This window comes from Dermacentor andersoni, unplaced genomic scaffold (assembly GCF_023375885.2).
Source record: "Dermacentor andersoni unplaced genomic scaffold, qqDerAnde1_hic_scaffold ctg00000039.1, whole genome shotgun sequence".
NCBI classification, from domain to species: Eukaryota; Metazoa; Arthropoda; class Arachnida; order Ixodida; family Ixodidae; genus Dermacentor; species Dermacentor andersoni.
The window spans coordinates 30,510,214-30,527,414 of record NW_027314752.1 but is presented as its reverse complement, the minus strand read 5'-3'; the positions used below and the strand labels follow the sequence as shown (position 1 = coordinate 30,527,414).

General features: G+C 51.6%; 1 protein-coding gene across 1 annotated transcript in view; it reads left to right on the top strand.

The window, feature by feature from the left end:
• LOC126527842 (uncharacterized) overlaps positions 1-12,432 on the top strand; it is an 87,360-nt gene extending 74,928 nt beyond the window's left edge. The window contains exon 8 of the mRNA XM_072285702.1: positions 12,065-12,432. Coding sequence (XP_072141803.1) covers positions 12,065-12,432 — 368 coding nt within the window. The remainder of the gene's footprint in view (positions 1-12,064) is intronic.
• The last annotated feature ends 4,769 nt before the right edge of the window (positions 12,433-17,201 follow it).

Below are 17,201 nucleotides of genomic sequence, written 5' to 3'. Positions count from 1 at the left end.
CACCGTATACTTACTCTTACTGCGAGCGCACTCGCATGGCTATCTTTATCTTTGGATTGGCAAAGCAAATTCTGCCGCCAACGCTTCGCCAACGCTGACTGTCTCAGCGACCATCACGTGGCAGCGTTATCAACCGATTGTTCTTGCCAGCTTATCAGGCCCCTCGTACCAGCCTCGGGCGCCGATCCTAACAGAAAGAAAATGGTTGCGACAAACCAGTCTTCTGCGCAGTCAAGTATTATCGTCCTACCAAGATATTTTCGACTTCGACGATCGCCCTTCAGGCCAGACGCTCGTGGTCAAGCATCGGATTCTTACTGGCGATGCTACACCTGTTCACCGATGACCATATCGAGTTTCTGCGCCGCAACGCCGACTAATTGAAAGAGAAGTGAACAAAATGCTAGATAGAACCGTCATTGAGCCGTCGAGTCCCTGGGCGTCACCTGAGGTGTTGGTTAAGGAGAAGGACGGAACGTGACTCTTAGGTATATACTACCATCATCTGAACAGCATTGCTAACAAGCACGTCTACCCGCTCCCACGTATGCCCGACGCCTTTGACTGCCTCCACGGTTCCAACTATTTCTCTTCTAATGATCTTCGTTCTGAATAATGACAGATTGCTGTTGACGATATAGAGAGAAAAAAACAACTTTCACCACAGCTGATCGCCTATACAAATTTAAACTAATGCCGTTTGGATTATGCAACGTCCCTACCACCTTTGAGCGAATGATGGACTCCTTGCTCCAAGGTTTCAAATGATCCACATGCCTCTGTTACCTCGACGACGTCATCGTCTTCTCGCCAACGTTCGACACCCACCTTGAGCGTCAAACAACTATACTCGATGTATTTCGAAAGGCGAAGTTGCAACATAACTCGTGCAAATGTCGTTTTGGCCACCGACAAATGACTCTTCTGGGCCATCTCGCTGACGCTTCCGGAGGACAGCCTGATCCCGATAGAACTCGCGCTGTCCGAGCGTTTCCGGTTCCGAAGACAGCCGCAGACGTTGAAAGTTTTGTAGGGCTATGCTCGTACTTTCGTCGTTTTGTTCCAGATTTTGCGACAATTGCTAGACTTCTCACTAATATTTTGGAGAAAGGCGTACAACTCTCGTGAGGTAATGCAGAAGCCGCTGCCTTGTCTCGTCTCGTTACTCTTCTCTTCTCACCACCCATTCTCGCCCACTTCGACCTCGATGCCCCTACAGAATTGCATACAGATGCCAGCGGTCATGGCTAGGTGCCATCTTAGCCCAACGTCAGCGTGGCTAGGATTGCGTTATTGCTTATGCGAGCCACCTCCTTACACCATCGGAGCGCAACTATTCCATTATGGAACGAGAATGCCTTGCTGTAGTCTGGGCGGTAGCGAAGTTCCGTCCTTACCTTTACGGTCGCCCTTTTTTCGTAGCCACTGACCATCATGCTCTCTGTTGCCTATAATCGCTAAAAGATAATACAGACCAGCTTGGTCGATGGGCTTTGAGGCTACAAGCATTTTCATGTTCCGTGGGATACAAGTCTGGCTGCCTGCAGCAAGACGCTGAGAACTTCTCGCGTTACCCTTTTCACGGTTCTGACTCCTCTAATATTGCCAGTGCTGCTTGCCTATTCTCAGTATCATAGCTGCTTCGTTTCGGTGGCCAACAACGTCGGGACGCCTATATAAGAGCACTCATCGACCGTTTTGAACACTCTCCAGCCGGCGCTACTCTACGCCTCTTCGCCCCCCACGATGGTACTCTTCACCGGCGTAACCTTCATCCGGACGGCTCTGAGTTCCTACTTGTCATACCTAAACACCTCTGCTCAACTGTTCTAGAAAAGCTTCCCGACGCACCAATGGCAGGGCACATTGGTGTATCTCGAACCTATGACCATCTACGTCGCATTTTTTTCTGGCCGTATTTATATTTTGCCAACGACGCAAGAAGCCTTCCCAGCTCCCCGCTGGTTTCTTGCAGCCGATCGAAATCCCTGCCGATCTCTTCCATCGTGTCGGCTGAGACATTATCCGCCAATTTCCAGAATCTACATCAGGCTGCAAGTGGGCTGCAGTCGCGGTGGACTACATGACCAGCTACTCCATAACCCGCGCTCTTCCGACCAGATGGGCAACTGATGTTGCGGACTTCCTCCTACATATCATTTTGATGCATGGTGCTCCGCATCAATTATTAAAGACCGTGGCTGTACGTTTTCATCCAAAGTCATTGACGACATCATGCATGCCTACTCAATGGATCATAAATGTACCACCCTCAAACTAACGGCCTCACTGAGCGTTTGAGCCGCACCCTTACGGACATGCGATTGAAATACGTTTCAGACGACCACCGTTACTGGGACCTGGCTCTACCTTGGATTACCTATGCGCAAACTCTTCCCGTCTCGAAACTGCTCGCTCTTACCCGTTTTACCCTTTGTATAGCCGAGAACCGACGCTACCACTAGACACTGCTTCCATCCACCACAGCTTCAACTAGAGATTATGCCCATGATGCGATCGCTCGTGCTGACCATACTCGCCAACTTGCGCGCGCGCCTCTGCAAGTGTCTCAAGACAGAAGCAACGCTACGCCCTCAATCACCGTGATGACCATTTTGTGCTTGGCATCCTCGTGTTGCGTTGGTGACCATCGCGTAAAATTGGCCTTTGTGAAAAACTGCTTTCCTGTTGCACAGGCCCATATCACATGCTCCGCCAATGACCGATGTCATCTATGAAATTGTTCTAGCCACGCCCTCTACGTCCTCCGCTGTGACAACGAGTGACATTGTCCATGACGGCCCACTCAAGCCCTACAACTGTCCACGTGCCTTGAATGTTGTCACGATTCACAAGCAGCAGGAATAATAAAAAGAGCAGGACACTTTATTTGCAGGCCAACTGAAAACGATCGCACAGGGACCTCGTCTTCTCTTCCGAAAAGTTCGAGATCTTCATCATCCTCTACGTGCCGCGTTCTAGATGTGGCATTTGCCTCCCCCTCCAAAGAGAGCATCGCCCTGATGCTCACCTGGCGGCAGGAAGATGTGTAGACGAGACGTGGGCAATTCATTGCGCACAGTGTGCACAAGTTCTGGTAGACGCTGTCTCGCCCTTGAGGAAGCAGGACTGTCAAGGATAACCTAATTTTTCAGGTCGCTGAAGCACCGTAAAATCTTGTACGGACCAAAGTATTGTCTGAGTATTTTTCCTGAAGGCCCTCGCCAACGGGCTGGACTCCAAACCCACACTTTGTCGCCTAGCTGATATGTGATGGAGCGGCGCCGTAGATTGTAGCGTCCAGCGTCGTAGTGCTGTTGTCGGGCGATTCTGACGCGGGCGAGTTGTCTCGCTTCTTCAGCATGCTGGGCGAAAACTCAGCGTCCATGCCTATATCACCGCAGTCATGTGGCAACATCGCAACGAGCATCATCGTCACTTCACGACCATGCAGCAGGCTAAATGATGTCTTTCGCGTTGTTTCTTGTTTAGCAGAGTTTTAAGCGAATGCGATGTACGGAAGATTCTCATCCCAATTTTTGTGCTCTACGTCTACGTACATACTCAACATGTCGGCGATAATCTTGCTCAAGCATTCGCTTAGGCCGTTCGTTGGCGGGCGATAGGCTGTGGTGTTTCGGTGAGCCGTGCCGCTGAGGCCAAGCGCTGTCTTTAGAGTGTAGCCGTTAAGGCAGTCTCTCTGTCCGTTATTATCACCGCTGTTGCACAGAGCCTCAGAAGCACTTTTTGAATAAAGAATCGTGCTGCTTCGACTCCGACGCCACTTGGAAGCGCCTTGGTTTCTGCATAGCGTGTCAGGTAATCATTGGCAACTATTACCCACTTATTGCCAGTATTGCAAGTCAAGAATGGGCCGAGAAGCTCCATCACGATTTAGGCAAATGGAATTGAGGGCAATTAAACGGGTTGTAATAGCCCAGCTGGTTTCGTATAGGGTGCTTTGCGTCGCTGACAATCGAGGCACGCGCGCACGCAGTGTTTCACAAAGGTGGCAATCCTTGGCCTGTAATATTACTCTTTGATTCGGGCCAGTGTTCGCCTGCAGCCGAGGTGGCCAGATGTCAGGTCATCGCGGCAGCCTTGCAAGACCTCATGACGGATTCACGTTGGGACGAAAAGTAGGCGGCTGCTTCCGCTTGCAGAGAAGTTATTGTAAAGAACATTATTACGGAAGCAGAATGATGTCAAGCTCCTTGCAAATGTTTGGGGTGCGCTTGTGATCCGGCCTTCTAAAAATTCAATTGGCGGAATCAGTTCGCTGTCTTCCCGCTGGGGGCGAGCAATTGTGGCCGTCTCTAGGACACCTATAAAAGACATGTCTTCATCATCTTCTGCGACTTCTTGCTCAAATGGTGACCTTAAAAGGCAGTTGGCGCCGGAGTGTTTTCGTCCGGACTTGTACACCACTGTCATATCGAATTATTGAAGCCTTAGGCTCCAAAACACTAGTCGATCAGACGGGTTCTTAAAGTATGTCAGCAAGAAAATTGAGTGATCTTCGCTTACGACACTGAAGGAACGGCCATAGAGATACCGGCGACACTTCATAACCGCCCATACACCCGCAAGGCATTCTTTTTCTGTGATTGAGTAATTAGACTCAGCACGTGAGGGCGTCTTGCTTGCGTATACAATGAATGTCTCGGCTGAGTCTTGCCACTGCACGAGCGCAGCGCCTAGACCTACGTTGCCAGCGTCCGTATGAATCATGGTAGGGGCGTCCTCATAAACGTGAGCCAGCACAGGAGGTGTTTGCAGGCGCTTTTCGAGATCATCAAACGCTGCCTGTTCTTCTTCGCCCCATACGAAGGCAACGTCTTCTCTTGTAAGGCGCGTTAACGGTGAAGCTATATGTGAAAAGTTGGCTCTAAATCTTCGGTAATAGGAGCAGATACTTAGAAAACGCCTCACTGCCTTCTTATTTGTTGGCGTTCAAAACTTTGTGACGGCCGTGATCTTGTCGGTGTGAGGGCGGACGCCTTGATGACTCAAAACATGACCTATGAACTGGAGTTCCTCGAAACCAAACTGACAATTCTCTAGTTTCAGTGCTAAGAAAATGGACCGGATCGTTTGTAGAACGACCACCAGCCATCCCAGGTGTTTTGCGAACGTTTCCGAAAAAGACTCTAACGTTGTCGTGGTATGCTAGGCATGTCTCCCACTTCAGGCCTGAAAGAAAATTATCCACGAGTCGCTGAAAAGTTGCTGGAGCTGAGAGAGAGAGAGAGAGAATCAACTTTTATTGAGCCCTTAGTAAAGATTGGTGGGCGCTGGTACCAGATCGGGTGTTACTTTCTCCTAAGGTTCCATATGCGTCCAGCAGTTCCTTGCCCCTAGCCACCAGCACGAGCTGGGTCGGTAGGTTGGGGCTGGACCACAAGCTCTCCCATCGCTCGGGGGGGTGGGTGTAGGGATGGTGGGGGTTCTTGAGCTTAGTGCACTCTGCAAGGATGCGTGCTTGAATGCCTTCTTATCGTCTGCAAAACGGGCATGAAGTGGCATGCTCTGTTGGGAACACATTGTGCAAGAGCACGGGATGCGCTAGTGACCCGTTTGCTGCCTTCGGCTGAGTTCTGGATGCTGGCGGGGAAACCTACATCTACCGCTTCTGTACATTTGGGTGACTTACTTGTAATTTGTCATGGGGAGCTGTACCTCTGGCTCGTCCTCGGCCGGGATTCACAGCTGAGCCTAAACCGAAAGGCAGGACCTTTAAATCGTGAAGCCCATCAGACGTTACGAAAGGAGTCTTCTCTCTGTCTCTCTCGTCAACCTACATTTGCCAATAGCCACTCTTGAGGTCCATCGACGAGAAGTAGCGGGCATGCCTCAACCTGTCGAGAGAATCGTCGTTACGTGGTAATGATTACACGTCTTTCCTTGTAACCCGGTTCAGCTTACGGTAGTCAACACAAAAACGTAGACTGCCGTCTTTGTTTTTGACAATCACTACTGGCGATGACCACGGGCTTTCTGATGTTTCGATAACGTCGTCGTCGAGCATTTTCTTCACTTGTTCTCAGATCGCTTCGCGTTCTTTTGGTGCTACACGGTACGCGTTTTGTCAGTTTAGTCTGGCTAGCTCTTCCGTGATAATCCGATGCTTCATTAGGGGCGTCTGACCAACTCTGGACGTCCACGAGAAGCAATCGCGAAACTGGTGAAGCCGGTCCACAAGGCGCTGCCCTTCTGCTAGTGATAACCTCCCTCTCACATCAAGAACAGGTAACGGTGCCGAAGCGTCTTGCTCTCCTTGTAATGCAAAGCACTCGCCGAATTCCGCAATGTTGTCCTGGTAAGCACCTGTTGCGCCTTTTGCAATGTGCCATTGTTGCTTGCTGAAGTTTCTCAGCAGTAGTTCTGCTTCCCATGCATTAATTTGACGAGACTTCTGGGCGTGGCAATACCTTGAGTAGGCAAAAGCTTAATTATCTGCTCGGCAATACCTTCCCCTTCACCCTGTGTCGCACCTCACAGAATCAAGACGGCAAGATAACGGTGGCATGGTCACGTCGCCTATGATGTGCAAAGAATTGTGTTGTAGTTCTGCACTTTCGTCCCCAGAAAAGGTTAGTACACCTTGTGGTGGTTTCATTACGGCGCCGTACTCCCGTAAGAAGTCCATGGCTAAGAATACGTTTTTGCGGCAGTTGGGAAGAATAAAAAAAATGCGACTAATGACGAATCCCTTCTGTTGACCATTGCAGTACACTAGCCAGTCGGTGTCAGTAGCTGACCTCTAATGTGCGGCCGTGATATTTCCATTTTCACTTGGCGAAATCTGTCCACCAGTTTTTCACTTACGATTGAAAAGTGCGCGCCAGTGTCTACTAGCGCCGTCGCGTCGTGGCCGTCAATTGATACAGTAACATCGGCGCTAACAATGTCGTCTGTCACCAAGTCATCCGGCTGTCTCGTCTTCTCGTACGACGGAAATGGGCATTTTTCGCACTTCGACATGTGGCAACCTTCCCCCCTGATACCGCGGCCGTCAGTTTCCCCGGCGTGGGCTGGGAGATCGCCCTCGGGCCACGTCGGTGTAACTGCGCCTTTCAGCTGGAAAGCGATGTCCCGGAGAAGGGGAGCGCTACCGGTAACCAGGAGAATCAGCTTGCCAGCTCGTCGAATTCGTGTCGATGTTCGCTCGGCTGTCCTAAAAAGCACGAAGAGAAGCAGCGGATGAGAAAGCTTGGTACCCATCGACGCAACAGCGGCAAATGACGGCAGATATGGGCCGCTTCCGCATTGTGGAAACACAAGGGCCTGTAGTCAGCTGTGCGCCAAATTCCGGTTGGGCGAAGCGGTGGTCACGTCGGTTGTTCCCTATAGTACCGAGGCGTCGGCATCGGAGGTGGGAGTCGACGGATAACGTCTGCGTAGCTGTGCTGCCACGTTTGGGTATGTGATTGCGGTGTCGGCATTGGAGGTGGCGGTCGACAGACAACATCTGCTTAGCTGGGCTGCCACGTCTGGGAATTTGGATTGGGAGCTGCAAACGCTTGCTATATTTTTTGGCGCACAACTTTAGCCACCGATGGAGCTGTGCATTCATTTGGCCTGGCAGTGAGCTTAATTTCTTCCCGAAGAATTTCGCGTATCAGCCGGCGCAAGGAACCCTCGTCTGTGACTGTCACTGCTGCGGCGCTTGCCGGTCCAGTGGTCAAGTGATCCTACTGGCCGCTGCGTAGGTGTCGCGCGCTCTATGGCTGTCGATTCATAAAGAATCCAGCAACGTTATTCGGCGGGTTCTGCACAAGACCGGCAAACAGTTGGTCCTTTACGCCGCGCACGAGGTGGCCGAGTTTTTTTGCCTCGGGTATATCGTGCTCTTCACGACGACAAAGACGAGCCATGTTTTCACTGAACATGGCAACAGTTTCGTTCAGCTTTTGAATTTGTGATTGGACAAGACTCTGCGCGTGGTCTTGCCCTTCAGTGCTCCCAAACGTATGGAGGAACTGGCGGCAGAACTCATTCCAGCTTGGTCAGATTGCCTTGGGATTTACGAACCATGCATGGGCTCTGCCTTCAAGTGAGAAATACACATGGGATAGCTCCTGTCCAGCGTGCCACTAATTATACTTGGCTATGCGCTCGTATTCTTTGAGCCATTCTTCTGCATCCTGGTAGACATTGCCGTGGAAGCTCACGGGAGATCGAGGAGTCAAAAGAGTCACCTGTGCAGAGCCTGCTTGGCCACTCGTGGTAAGAGGCAGGCTTCCTCGTAGGGGACCAAATTGTGGGCTTAGGCCAAGGAGGCGACGACTGGCGCTGTGAACGGGTGTTTCGACACACGGAAAACGTCCTGTGCTTCATGTGGGGCTGATGACACGAGTCCCAAACATTTACCCTGCGCTTCCACTAGTGTCACAATTCACAAGCAGCAGGAACTGACAAAGAAAGGGCAGGACACATTAATTGCAGACCAACTGAAAAACTATCGCACAGGGACCTCTACTTCTCTTCCGCAAAGCGCGAGATCCGCGTCTTCCTCTACGTGCCGCATGCTGGATGTGACAATATTTACCAGCACCATTGTGGCATGATCGTTGCTGTGTTATCGTGTTTAGTTCTTGTGTTGCCACGGCCCTTGATGCGATGCCCTACGCATACGTGACACGCACACACATGTATACATACAACGGAGCAATAAAGGTGCGGGGTTCATTCCCGTTCGTGTTCAAGTCGCCTTCGCAAATTGGGTGGAACCGCGGGCGACGTGAGAAGATACAGGTATGGCTGACCTTTATCGTTGGCGTCCTCGGCTCGGACACGATAACGGAACAAGAGCTTCGAGCCATGGCACGTGAGGAAAGTGGTATTTCGTGCCAGCTTTTTGCGGTACAGCCACCAACGAGCTTCAACTTTGACAAGGCGTCAGAGTGGCCGGCGTGAGTGCAAGAATTCAATGATTATCGATTTGCTTCCGGCCTTAATGAGCGACCTCAAGAGGCTCAGGTACGCACGCTGCTGTATACCATGGGGTGGCAGGCCCGCAACGTATTCAAGACTTTTGAGCTGTCGTAAGAACAGTGAAAGGACTATGAAGTCGTGAAAAAAAGGTTCGACGCCTACTTCATTGCCACGCGCAGTTTGATCTATGAAAGTGCGCGCTTTCATCGTCACCACCAAGATTCAGTCGAATCGATGGACCAGTATGTTAAGGCCCTACTTACTTTGGCAGATAAATTTGACTATAACGTGATGAAAAAAACGGATGATCCTCGACCGTTTTGTGGTTGGACTTCGTGACGCAAGGTTGTCCGATGCCCTACAAATGGATGCTGCACTGACTGTGAAAACGGCACTGACAAAGGCAAGGTTGAAGGAAATGGTACAGCAACAACAACAGGAACAGCAATCCATACCACGAACTAGCCCGCGTAAAGGTCGACGGAATTCATCAACGAGAAAGCCGGGGACGTCCAGAGGACCAATGGGTCAAAGAAGACGCCCGAAAGTGCGCGGCTTGCGTCATGGCCCGTCATTTAACCTCATCGTGCCTTGGAAGGAGGCAATCTGCTACAGGTGCCAACGACGGGGACATTTCGCTGCGGTCTGCCCACAAAAGCAGAGCTTCACGATCGCCGAAGCAAGCGCATCCGAAGTAGATTTGTGCAGTGTTCCCCGGATAGCTACACTGAGTGAGCAAACAGAGTGTGCCATCAATTTTGTTGGGACTTCAGCTGGTACAATTGCAAGAGCTCGTTTTGTTCAGGTCGCTATTAATGGGGTCACAGTGTCTGCTAAGATTGACACAGGAGCAGAGGTAAACGCTGTTCCAGCATAGTTTCCTGGCGTACCCAATACTATAGAGTGTTCCAACGTAATTTTAGAAGGGCCAGGCAATGAAGTGTTAGATCTGAAAGGACAGTTCACTGCAGACATTCTGTGGAAACGATGTTTGGTGAGGCAGGACGTTTTCGTCATTCACTCGGGAAGTAATGTCATTTTAGGCTTGCCAGGAATAGAAGGTTTGGGAATAGTGAAATTTGTAGACTAAGTTTTGATCCACCAACCTGTGCAGACGTGCTTCCCCTCTTTGTACTGTGGTTTGGGTACCACGAAAGGAGAATACTGTATTAATCTCAAAGCAGACGCGGTGCCCTATGCCCTTTACACCGCTCGTCGTATACCCAGCCCGCTGAGGGACGGTGTGGAACGCGAGCTAGAAGAAATGGAAAAGAACGGTGTCATTCGTAAAGTCGAAGGGCCAACCAAGTGGTGGGCTGGCGTAGTGCCCGTCTTGAAGCCGTCCGGGCAAGTGCGAATATGTGTTGACCTAACCCAACTCAATAAGTGGGTGAACCGTGAGCGATTTGGGCTCCCCGCTGTTGATGAGAAACTCGGGTTACTAAGCGGAGCAGCTGTGTTTTCTAAATTTGACGCGAACTCGAGATTCCATCAAGTAAAGCTAAGCAAGGATTGTCAGCTATTGACCATGTTTTTTACCCCCTTTGGACGTTATGGCTTTGTACGCCTGCCGTTTGCATGACCTCTGCTCCTGTATACTTTCAAAGGCAAGTGTGTGAAATTCTTGATGGAATGCCGAGGGTCGTAAACTAAATGGACGATGTGTTAGTCTTTGGTTCTTCACAGAAAGAGCAAGATGAGCGATTGTTTGAGACCTTAGAACGCTTGACGGAAGCCGGCATAACTTTGAATCGTGAAAAATGTCAGTTCAGAGTAAAAGAGCTATGTTTTTTGGGATGCCGAGTGAGCAAAGAAGGCATACTGCCAGATCCTGCACTGAAATGAAACCGCCTGAAAATGTTGCCGATATGCGGAGATTCCTTGGTCTTGCAAATTATTGCTCGTGGTTTATTCCAGACTCAGCTGAGAAGTCTGCGCCATTACGCCAGTTGCTTCATCACGCACAGTGAGTGGATTTGGGCTATGCCTCAGCAGATGGCGTTTGACAGCACAAAAAGCATTATCTGTTCTGATAAGTGTATGGCAAAGTTTCATCCACGGAATCAAACCATTCTTTCTGCAGACGCGTCGTCGTACGGTTTAGGTGCAGCTTTACTTCAGGTACAACCAAAGAGAGACGGCCAGTTATATTTGTTTCAAGATCACTGACTCCAACAGAAAAGCGCTAGGCGCAAATTGAAAAAGAGACCCTAGCTCTAACATGGGCGACAGAGCGTCTCGAAAGTAATGTGCGTGGACTACACATAACGCTGGAGACGGATCACAAACCCCTAGCGACTTTGCTAGGAAAGACTCCCCTAGATTTGGTACCGCCGCGCATTCAGAAATTCCGAATGCGTCTGATGCGATTCAGCTTTGATGTCGTATATGTTCCTCGGAAAAATTTTGAAATTGCTGATGCACTTTGTTTAGCGCCAGTGCGAGGGCAAGAAACCAAGAACTTGCTTTCTGCGACACAAAAAGCCGACCGAAAATATTCATGAACGCAGTAGCCGACCTTTTCACGTCCGCACTAGCCGGCGCCTTTATTGTAACCTACCGCTGATATACACAACATTCGACATGGTTTTTTCTGAGGACTTCCTTCGGTGAGTGGCCATCGCGCGGAAATTGTAGAACTTTCTCTGTCGACCTTGCCGCGGCGACGCTAGGCGCGGGTAGGCTTAGGCCTAACCCGACGAAGAGGGGCAATATGCCCGCAGTAGAAATGGTGGTAGGAGAGGAAATCTCCTCCCAAGAAGCCAACAGCCCAGGCTGGACGAGAGCGTTGGGCAAGAACAAGAAAGCTCGCAAAGAAACATCAATTTCAACGAGTAAGAAAACCCAGGTGGGCTCGAAGGGTGGCTGCCACACGGCTGCCCCGCAAGGCGTGTCGCAGCCTCGTCGAGGCTCCCCAGACTACTTAGGGAGCACATACAAATTAATGCCCGCCCAAGGGGTGGGCTAGACGTCCAGAAGATAAGCCAAATCAAGCTGGCTCAAGCTTTGGCCATGGCGGTTGCACTAGCCCCCCCAGAAACTAAGGGCGACGTAATCTGCCCTAATTTCACTCAGAACGTTCTCGTCGTCTCCAGCCCGAAGAAGTAGAACGCCACCGATTATACAGGGATCCAGCAAATCCGCATAAGCGAAGGACTATGCAAAGTGGCCGCATACATCAAGGCCCCAGACAGCACCTGCAAAGGGGTCATACGAGGTGTCGACGCCGACATCAGCGAGGCCCGACTCCAGCGCATGATCGTCAACCATCGTAATCCGAAGGCTCTGGAAGTCAAACGAATTAGGGACACCACCACAGTGCTCGTCCTCTTCGACGGCATGAAAGTGCCTAACTATGTCATGTGTGGCGTCAGCCTTCTGCGCTGCACGCTCTACAAACGCCAAACTGAGGTGTGCCACGCATTTAGCGGCTTGGGACATCGTGCGGGTGACTGCCTCAACCCCACCAATGAGATTGCCGGGGCTGCGGACTAACCTCCCCGCCCGATGACCACTAGTGTTCGCCGAAGTGCACCCTTTGCAGAGGCCCGCATCTTACGGCAGACAAAACGTGTAGGCAGCGATTTCAAGTTCCATACGTCGTACGCAGACGCCGACGGCGCCGTAAGCGTGCCAAGAACAAGCACCAGCTGCAACAGGTGGTCAAGGAGAACCGACCACGTTGCTCCAGCGCGGCGAGAGCACCCAGAAGGGAGCGCTCCATCACGCCCTCTGGACGACAATGCAGCCTCTCCAGAGGGCGCTCTCGGTTCCGAGGCCACTCTACCTCCCGGGTTCGGATCCAGGGAATGCCAACCTGGGCCGATCGAGTCAAGTCGAAGCAGACGACGCCGGGCTCAAGGTAACGCAGGTAGCATTGCCGGAGCATAAAGTTGATCCAAGAGTCGCTCATCTCATGCAAGAGAACGGTTGAATCAAAGCAGAAATGAAGCAGATGAGGGCAGACTTTGAGTCGGTCCGTAAGTCGTACCCCTCGCAAGTCGAGAAGCAACAGGTGCCCCCCTCAGGGGAGCCACAGGCGCGCTCGGGTTAACGTAGGGCCGTGCCGCCGGAGGAGGACACTGACTCTATGGAGACCGTGTCCAATAACAAAGACTAAGAAAGCCTGCAGCGGGCAATTCAGCAGCCCGCTGAAAGCGTGACTGTCCTCCTCAAAAGAATGGCGTCCCTGGAAAGTGCACAGGCGGCGTTAGCTCCAGCTAGACAGCCTTCGAGGGAGCCCCGTCAGGCACCTTCACCCGCAAGTGCCGTCCCCGTCAACAAGACGGTGGAATGGCCAATCCAAGGCAATCAACAAGGCGGTCAATCCCAACAAGTTGGTTGTGTGGCATTCGAACTGTGCCAGTTTCCAATGGCGCAAAGCTCCGCTGCAGCAATTCATTTCGGCACAGGCGAATCCGAAAAATCCGTAATCCGAAATTCGAAATCTGGGAGGTGCTCTAAACGATCAACGGTCGCTCTGCACCGGGCCCGGATGGCATCTCCGATAAGCTCCTCCACATCTTGGACGAACAATCAGTTGCGCAGCTCACCGGGGAGGTCAATAAAATTAGGGAAACGGGCCACTTCCCCGAGTCCTAGAAGACAGCCGCAGTAGTGCTCATCCCGAAACAAGGGAAACCTCTTGCGCCGGAGAACATGCGACCCATCTCGCTTACCTCCTGCGTGGGTAAGGTGGCCGAACATGCCATTCACAACCATATATCTAGGCACACAAAAACTAATGAGTTATTCCCTCACAACATGGTAGGCTTTCAGCCGGGACTCTCCACACAGGACGTCATGCTACTTATAAAGAAGCAAATATTTGATGATGACACTAGAGACACTCAGGGCATCCTTGCTCTAGACTTGTCCTGGGCTTTTGATAACATCTCGCTCCGGTTCGTGCTAGACGCCATCTCGCACCTGGGCCTGGGGCCGCAATTCCATGCGTACGTCAGCTCCTTCCTAAGGTATCGAAAGGCCACTGTCAAAATAGGGCAAATCAAATCCAAGGAATTTACATTGGGAGCGAGAGGCACCCGTAAGGGGTGGTCATCTCTCCCACATTGTTTAACATCGCCATGAAGGGCCTCTCGGACAGACTGGCCATAGTAAGAGAAATGGGTCACGCCCTCTACGCGGATGATATTACCGTCTGGTGCATGGGAGGGTCTGACGCTGCAGTTGAGAGTGCGCTCCAACAGGCGCTCGACATCACAGAACCCTTCCTACTAGACACAGGCCTGAGGCTGCCACCAACCAAGTCCGAACTTCTATTGTATAGGCCCACCCGACGGGGGGTTAGGTGCTGCACACCCTTAGATAAGTTCCCAAAGCCCTTTACACCAGGGACGGACAACAAATCTACAGAGTGGATACCATCAGAGTCCTCCGACTCTTCCTGCAATCTCGTGGGGGCAACTCACATACTATAGCCCGCATTACCACCAAGACGGAGAATATGCTTCGGCTTATCCTCAGGATCTCGAACCGCAGAGGGGGTATAAGCGAGAGCACTCTCCTCAGACTCTACCACGCGTTTCTGATGAGCCACGTTAACTATGCAGCCTCCGCCTTGCGCTGGTCTAAACGGGATGAGGCCAAAATCGACGTCCTCATGCGCAAAAGCATGAAGCGCGTGCTGGGTTTACCACTCTCTACCAGCACCGTGCGTCTCATGCATCTAGGCATGTACAACACCCTATCAGAGGTGATCGAGGCTCAACGAGTGGCCCAAATAATACGACTCTCATCATCGTGAGCGGGGAGGCGCATCCTCGAATCCGTTGGATGCGGTCACCAGGAAATCACGGAGCGCAACGTCACCCTATCACCCGTAGTCCGAGATTAGTGCAAGGTAGATCCCATGCCACGTAACGTCCACCCTTAATACAATGTAGGGCGCCGGTTAGCATGGCTTGTTCCCTGTTAAAAGCGGCAGCAACCACTCTGAATCTGGCATGTTTTGTTGACGCCGCCCAGTACGAGTGCTCTGATCACTACGCCGTAGTTTCGGTTGACTCCAACGGCACTCTCTTCAACTCAGCATCCGTGCGGAAGGTTTCTGCAACAGTAGCCGAGCAGGTAGCTACAGCTATAGCACTGAAGGACCCTCTACGTCCCAATATCTTTACAGACTCCAGGTCTGCAGCCCGAGCTTTCTCCTCCGGCTCGATCTCAAAGGAGGCGGCGGCCATCCTCGGCAGCGAGGGGGCTGCTGGTATTCATAGCATCAAATGGTTCCCGGCCCATATGGGAATCAATGAGCACTCTGAGGTTGTTAACGCCAATGAGTTGGCCCATGACTGTGAGCGAGGTCTTACACACCGGGGCGGTTCAGGTGGACTCAGGGGCGGCGGCTCAGGACTGTACAGGGATTCACTTCTCACCTTCCATGAAATCTTTCCACACTATCAACTCGCTCGACGGGCCTTTCCGCTACCACACCCTAAACATAATAGACCACAATCGTCGGTATTTCGCATGCTACAAACAGGGTCGTTCCCCTCCAGGGGCCGATTCAATGACTTTTCACCTAACGTAGAACCCCACTGTCCAGACTGTGGGTAGGTGTACTGCTCATTATCCCATATGCTCTGGCACTGCCCTGCGTTATGCAGCTCATCGCTAACTACTCTAACCGACTGGGAGGCAGCCCTTAAAATCGGCGACCTCTCAGAGCAGCTATGGGCTGTCCAGAGGGCCTGCGACAGAGCGGAGGACCACGATCTTCCCATCCCGACGTGGGTGCGGCCCGTGGTGGCTACGGGGACTCCCTGAAAAGGGAGGTACCCTAACGCTGTTCCTCAGGACCATTAGTAAAGGTCTTTGTCTGTCTGTCTGTCTGTTCCTTTCTGTGGATGAAGTGAACTCGTTTTTTACTGGCGCGTTATCCGAGTTGGATGAATCGGATTACTTTAGACTGGTCGCCGAAGAGCAGGCGAAAGACGAGACCTGCCGTACGTTGTGCCGTTACCTTCGTGAAGGCTGGCCGGGCCCAACTTCGCTGTCAAGCGTTATGAGGCCATATTGGCAGCATCGCGCAACATTGAGCGTGTGTAAAGGGGTTCTCATGCATGGCACTCACCTCGTTGTGCCCCACTCGCTCCAGAATAGAATGTTAAGTCTGATTCTCGAAGGTCATCAAGGTATTGTGAGATGCAGGGTGAGAGCACGGGAGTCTGGTGACCGGGCTTGAGCTCTCGACTTGCTTTTTGGTTGTCAATTGCCGCGTGTATTTGCAGTTGCGAGAACAGCCGAGTGAACGTGTGATCCCAATCCAGACACCTATTCTACCTTGGCAAATGGTCGCATCACATATATTCCATCTCAATGGCCGAAACTACTTGCTCTTAGTGGATTTTCTATCTCGATTTCAGGAATTGTGTTTACTGGAATCGCTCGCCAGCACTTGTGTTGTTGGTCATGCCAAAGACGTCTACGCTAGGCACGGCATACCCGAAGTGCTTGTCACGGATAACGGTGCTCAATTTGTCAGTGAAGAATTTAAGCAGTTCGCGAAGGCCTGTGGATTCAAATGTGTGACGTGTAGCCCTAGGTACCCGCAGACAAACGTATAGGTAGAACGAATGGTGAAAACGGTAAAAGGGCTACAGCTAAAGTCTTGTGATCCCTACTTGGCTCTGTTAGTCTACAGGGGCACCCCAGGACCAATGGGCAAGACGCCAGCAGAGCTGCTCATGGCGTGGCGGCTTCGTACAACCCTGCCTCTCCATCCGAATAGGCTGGTACCAAATATATCCAACCTGAAAGAGGTACGGAAGAAGGATGCAGTTGTCAGGGAAAAGCAACAGCAAAATTATTACCGCCGTTATGCGGCCCGACATCTTGTCCCATTGGCACCCGGTGATTCTGTCTGGGTCATGGACTGTAGGCGGGAAGGCGTCGTTTGTCAGAGGGCAAAACCGCCGCGGTCGTATGTCGTCGCGTCGGAGAGCGGCATCCCGATCCAACGCAACAGGAAATTTCTCGTCAAGCAAGCGTCAAGAAGAATTCCAGACTCGTACAACGAGACATAAGAGTTTCCCCCTAGCATGGAAAATGAAGAAGTTAGTGATCAGCCGAACTTCCAAGGATCAGGACCATAAACAGCCGGTACTCAATCAATACCTACGCCAACATACCTGCCACCCGGATGCTATCCTACTTCAAGAAACCAACAGCGCCCCGACCACGCTCCCCGGTTATCAAACCTTCCATACAACCCACCCTCTTCGCCGGGTCTCCACCCTAGTACG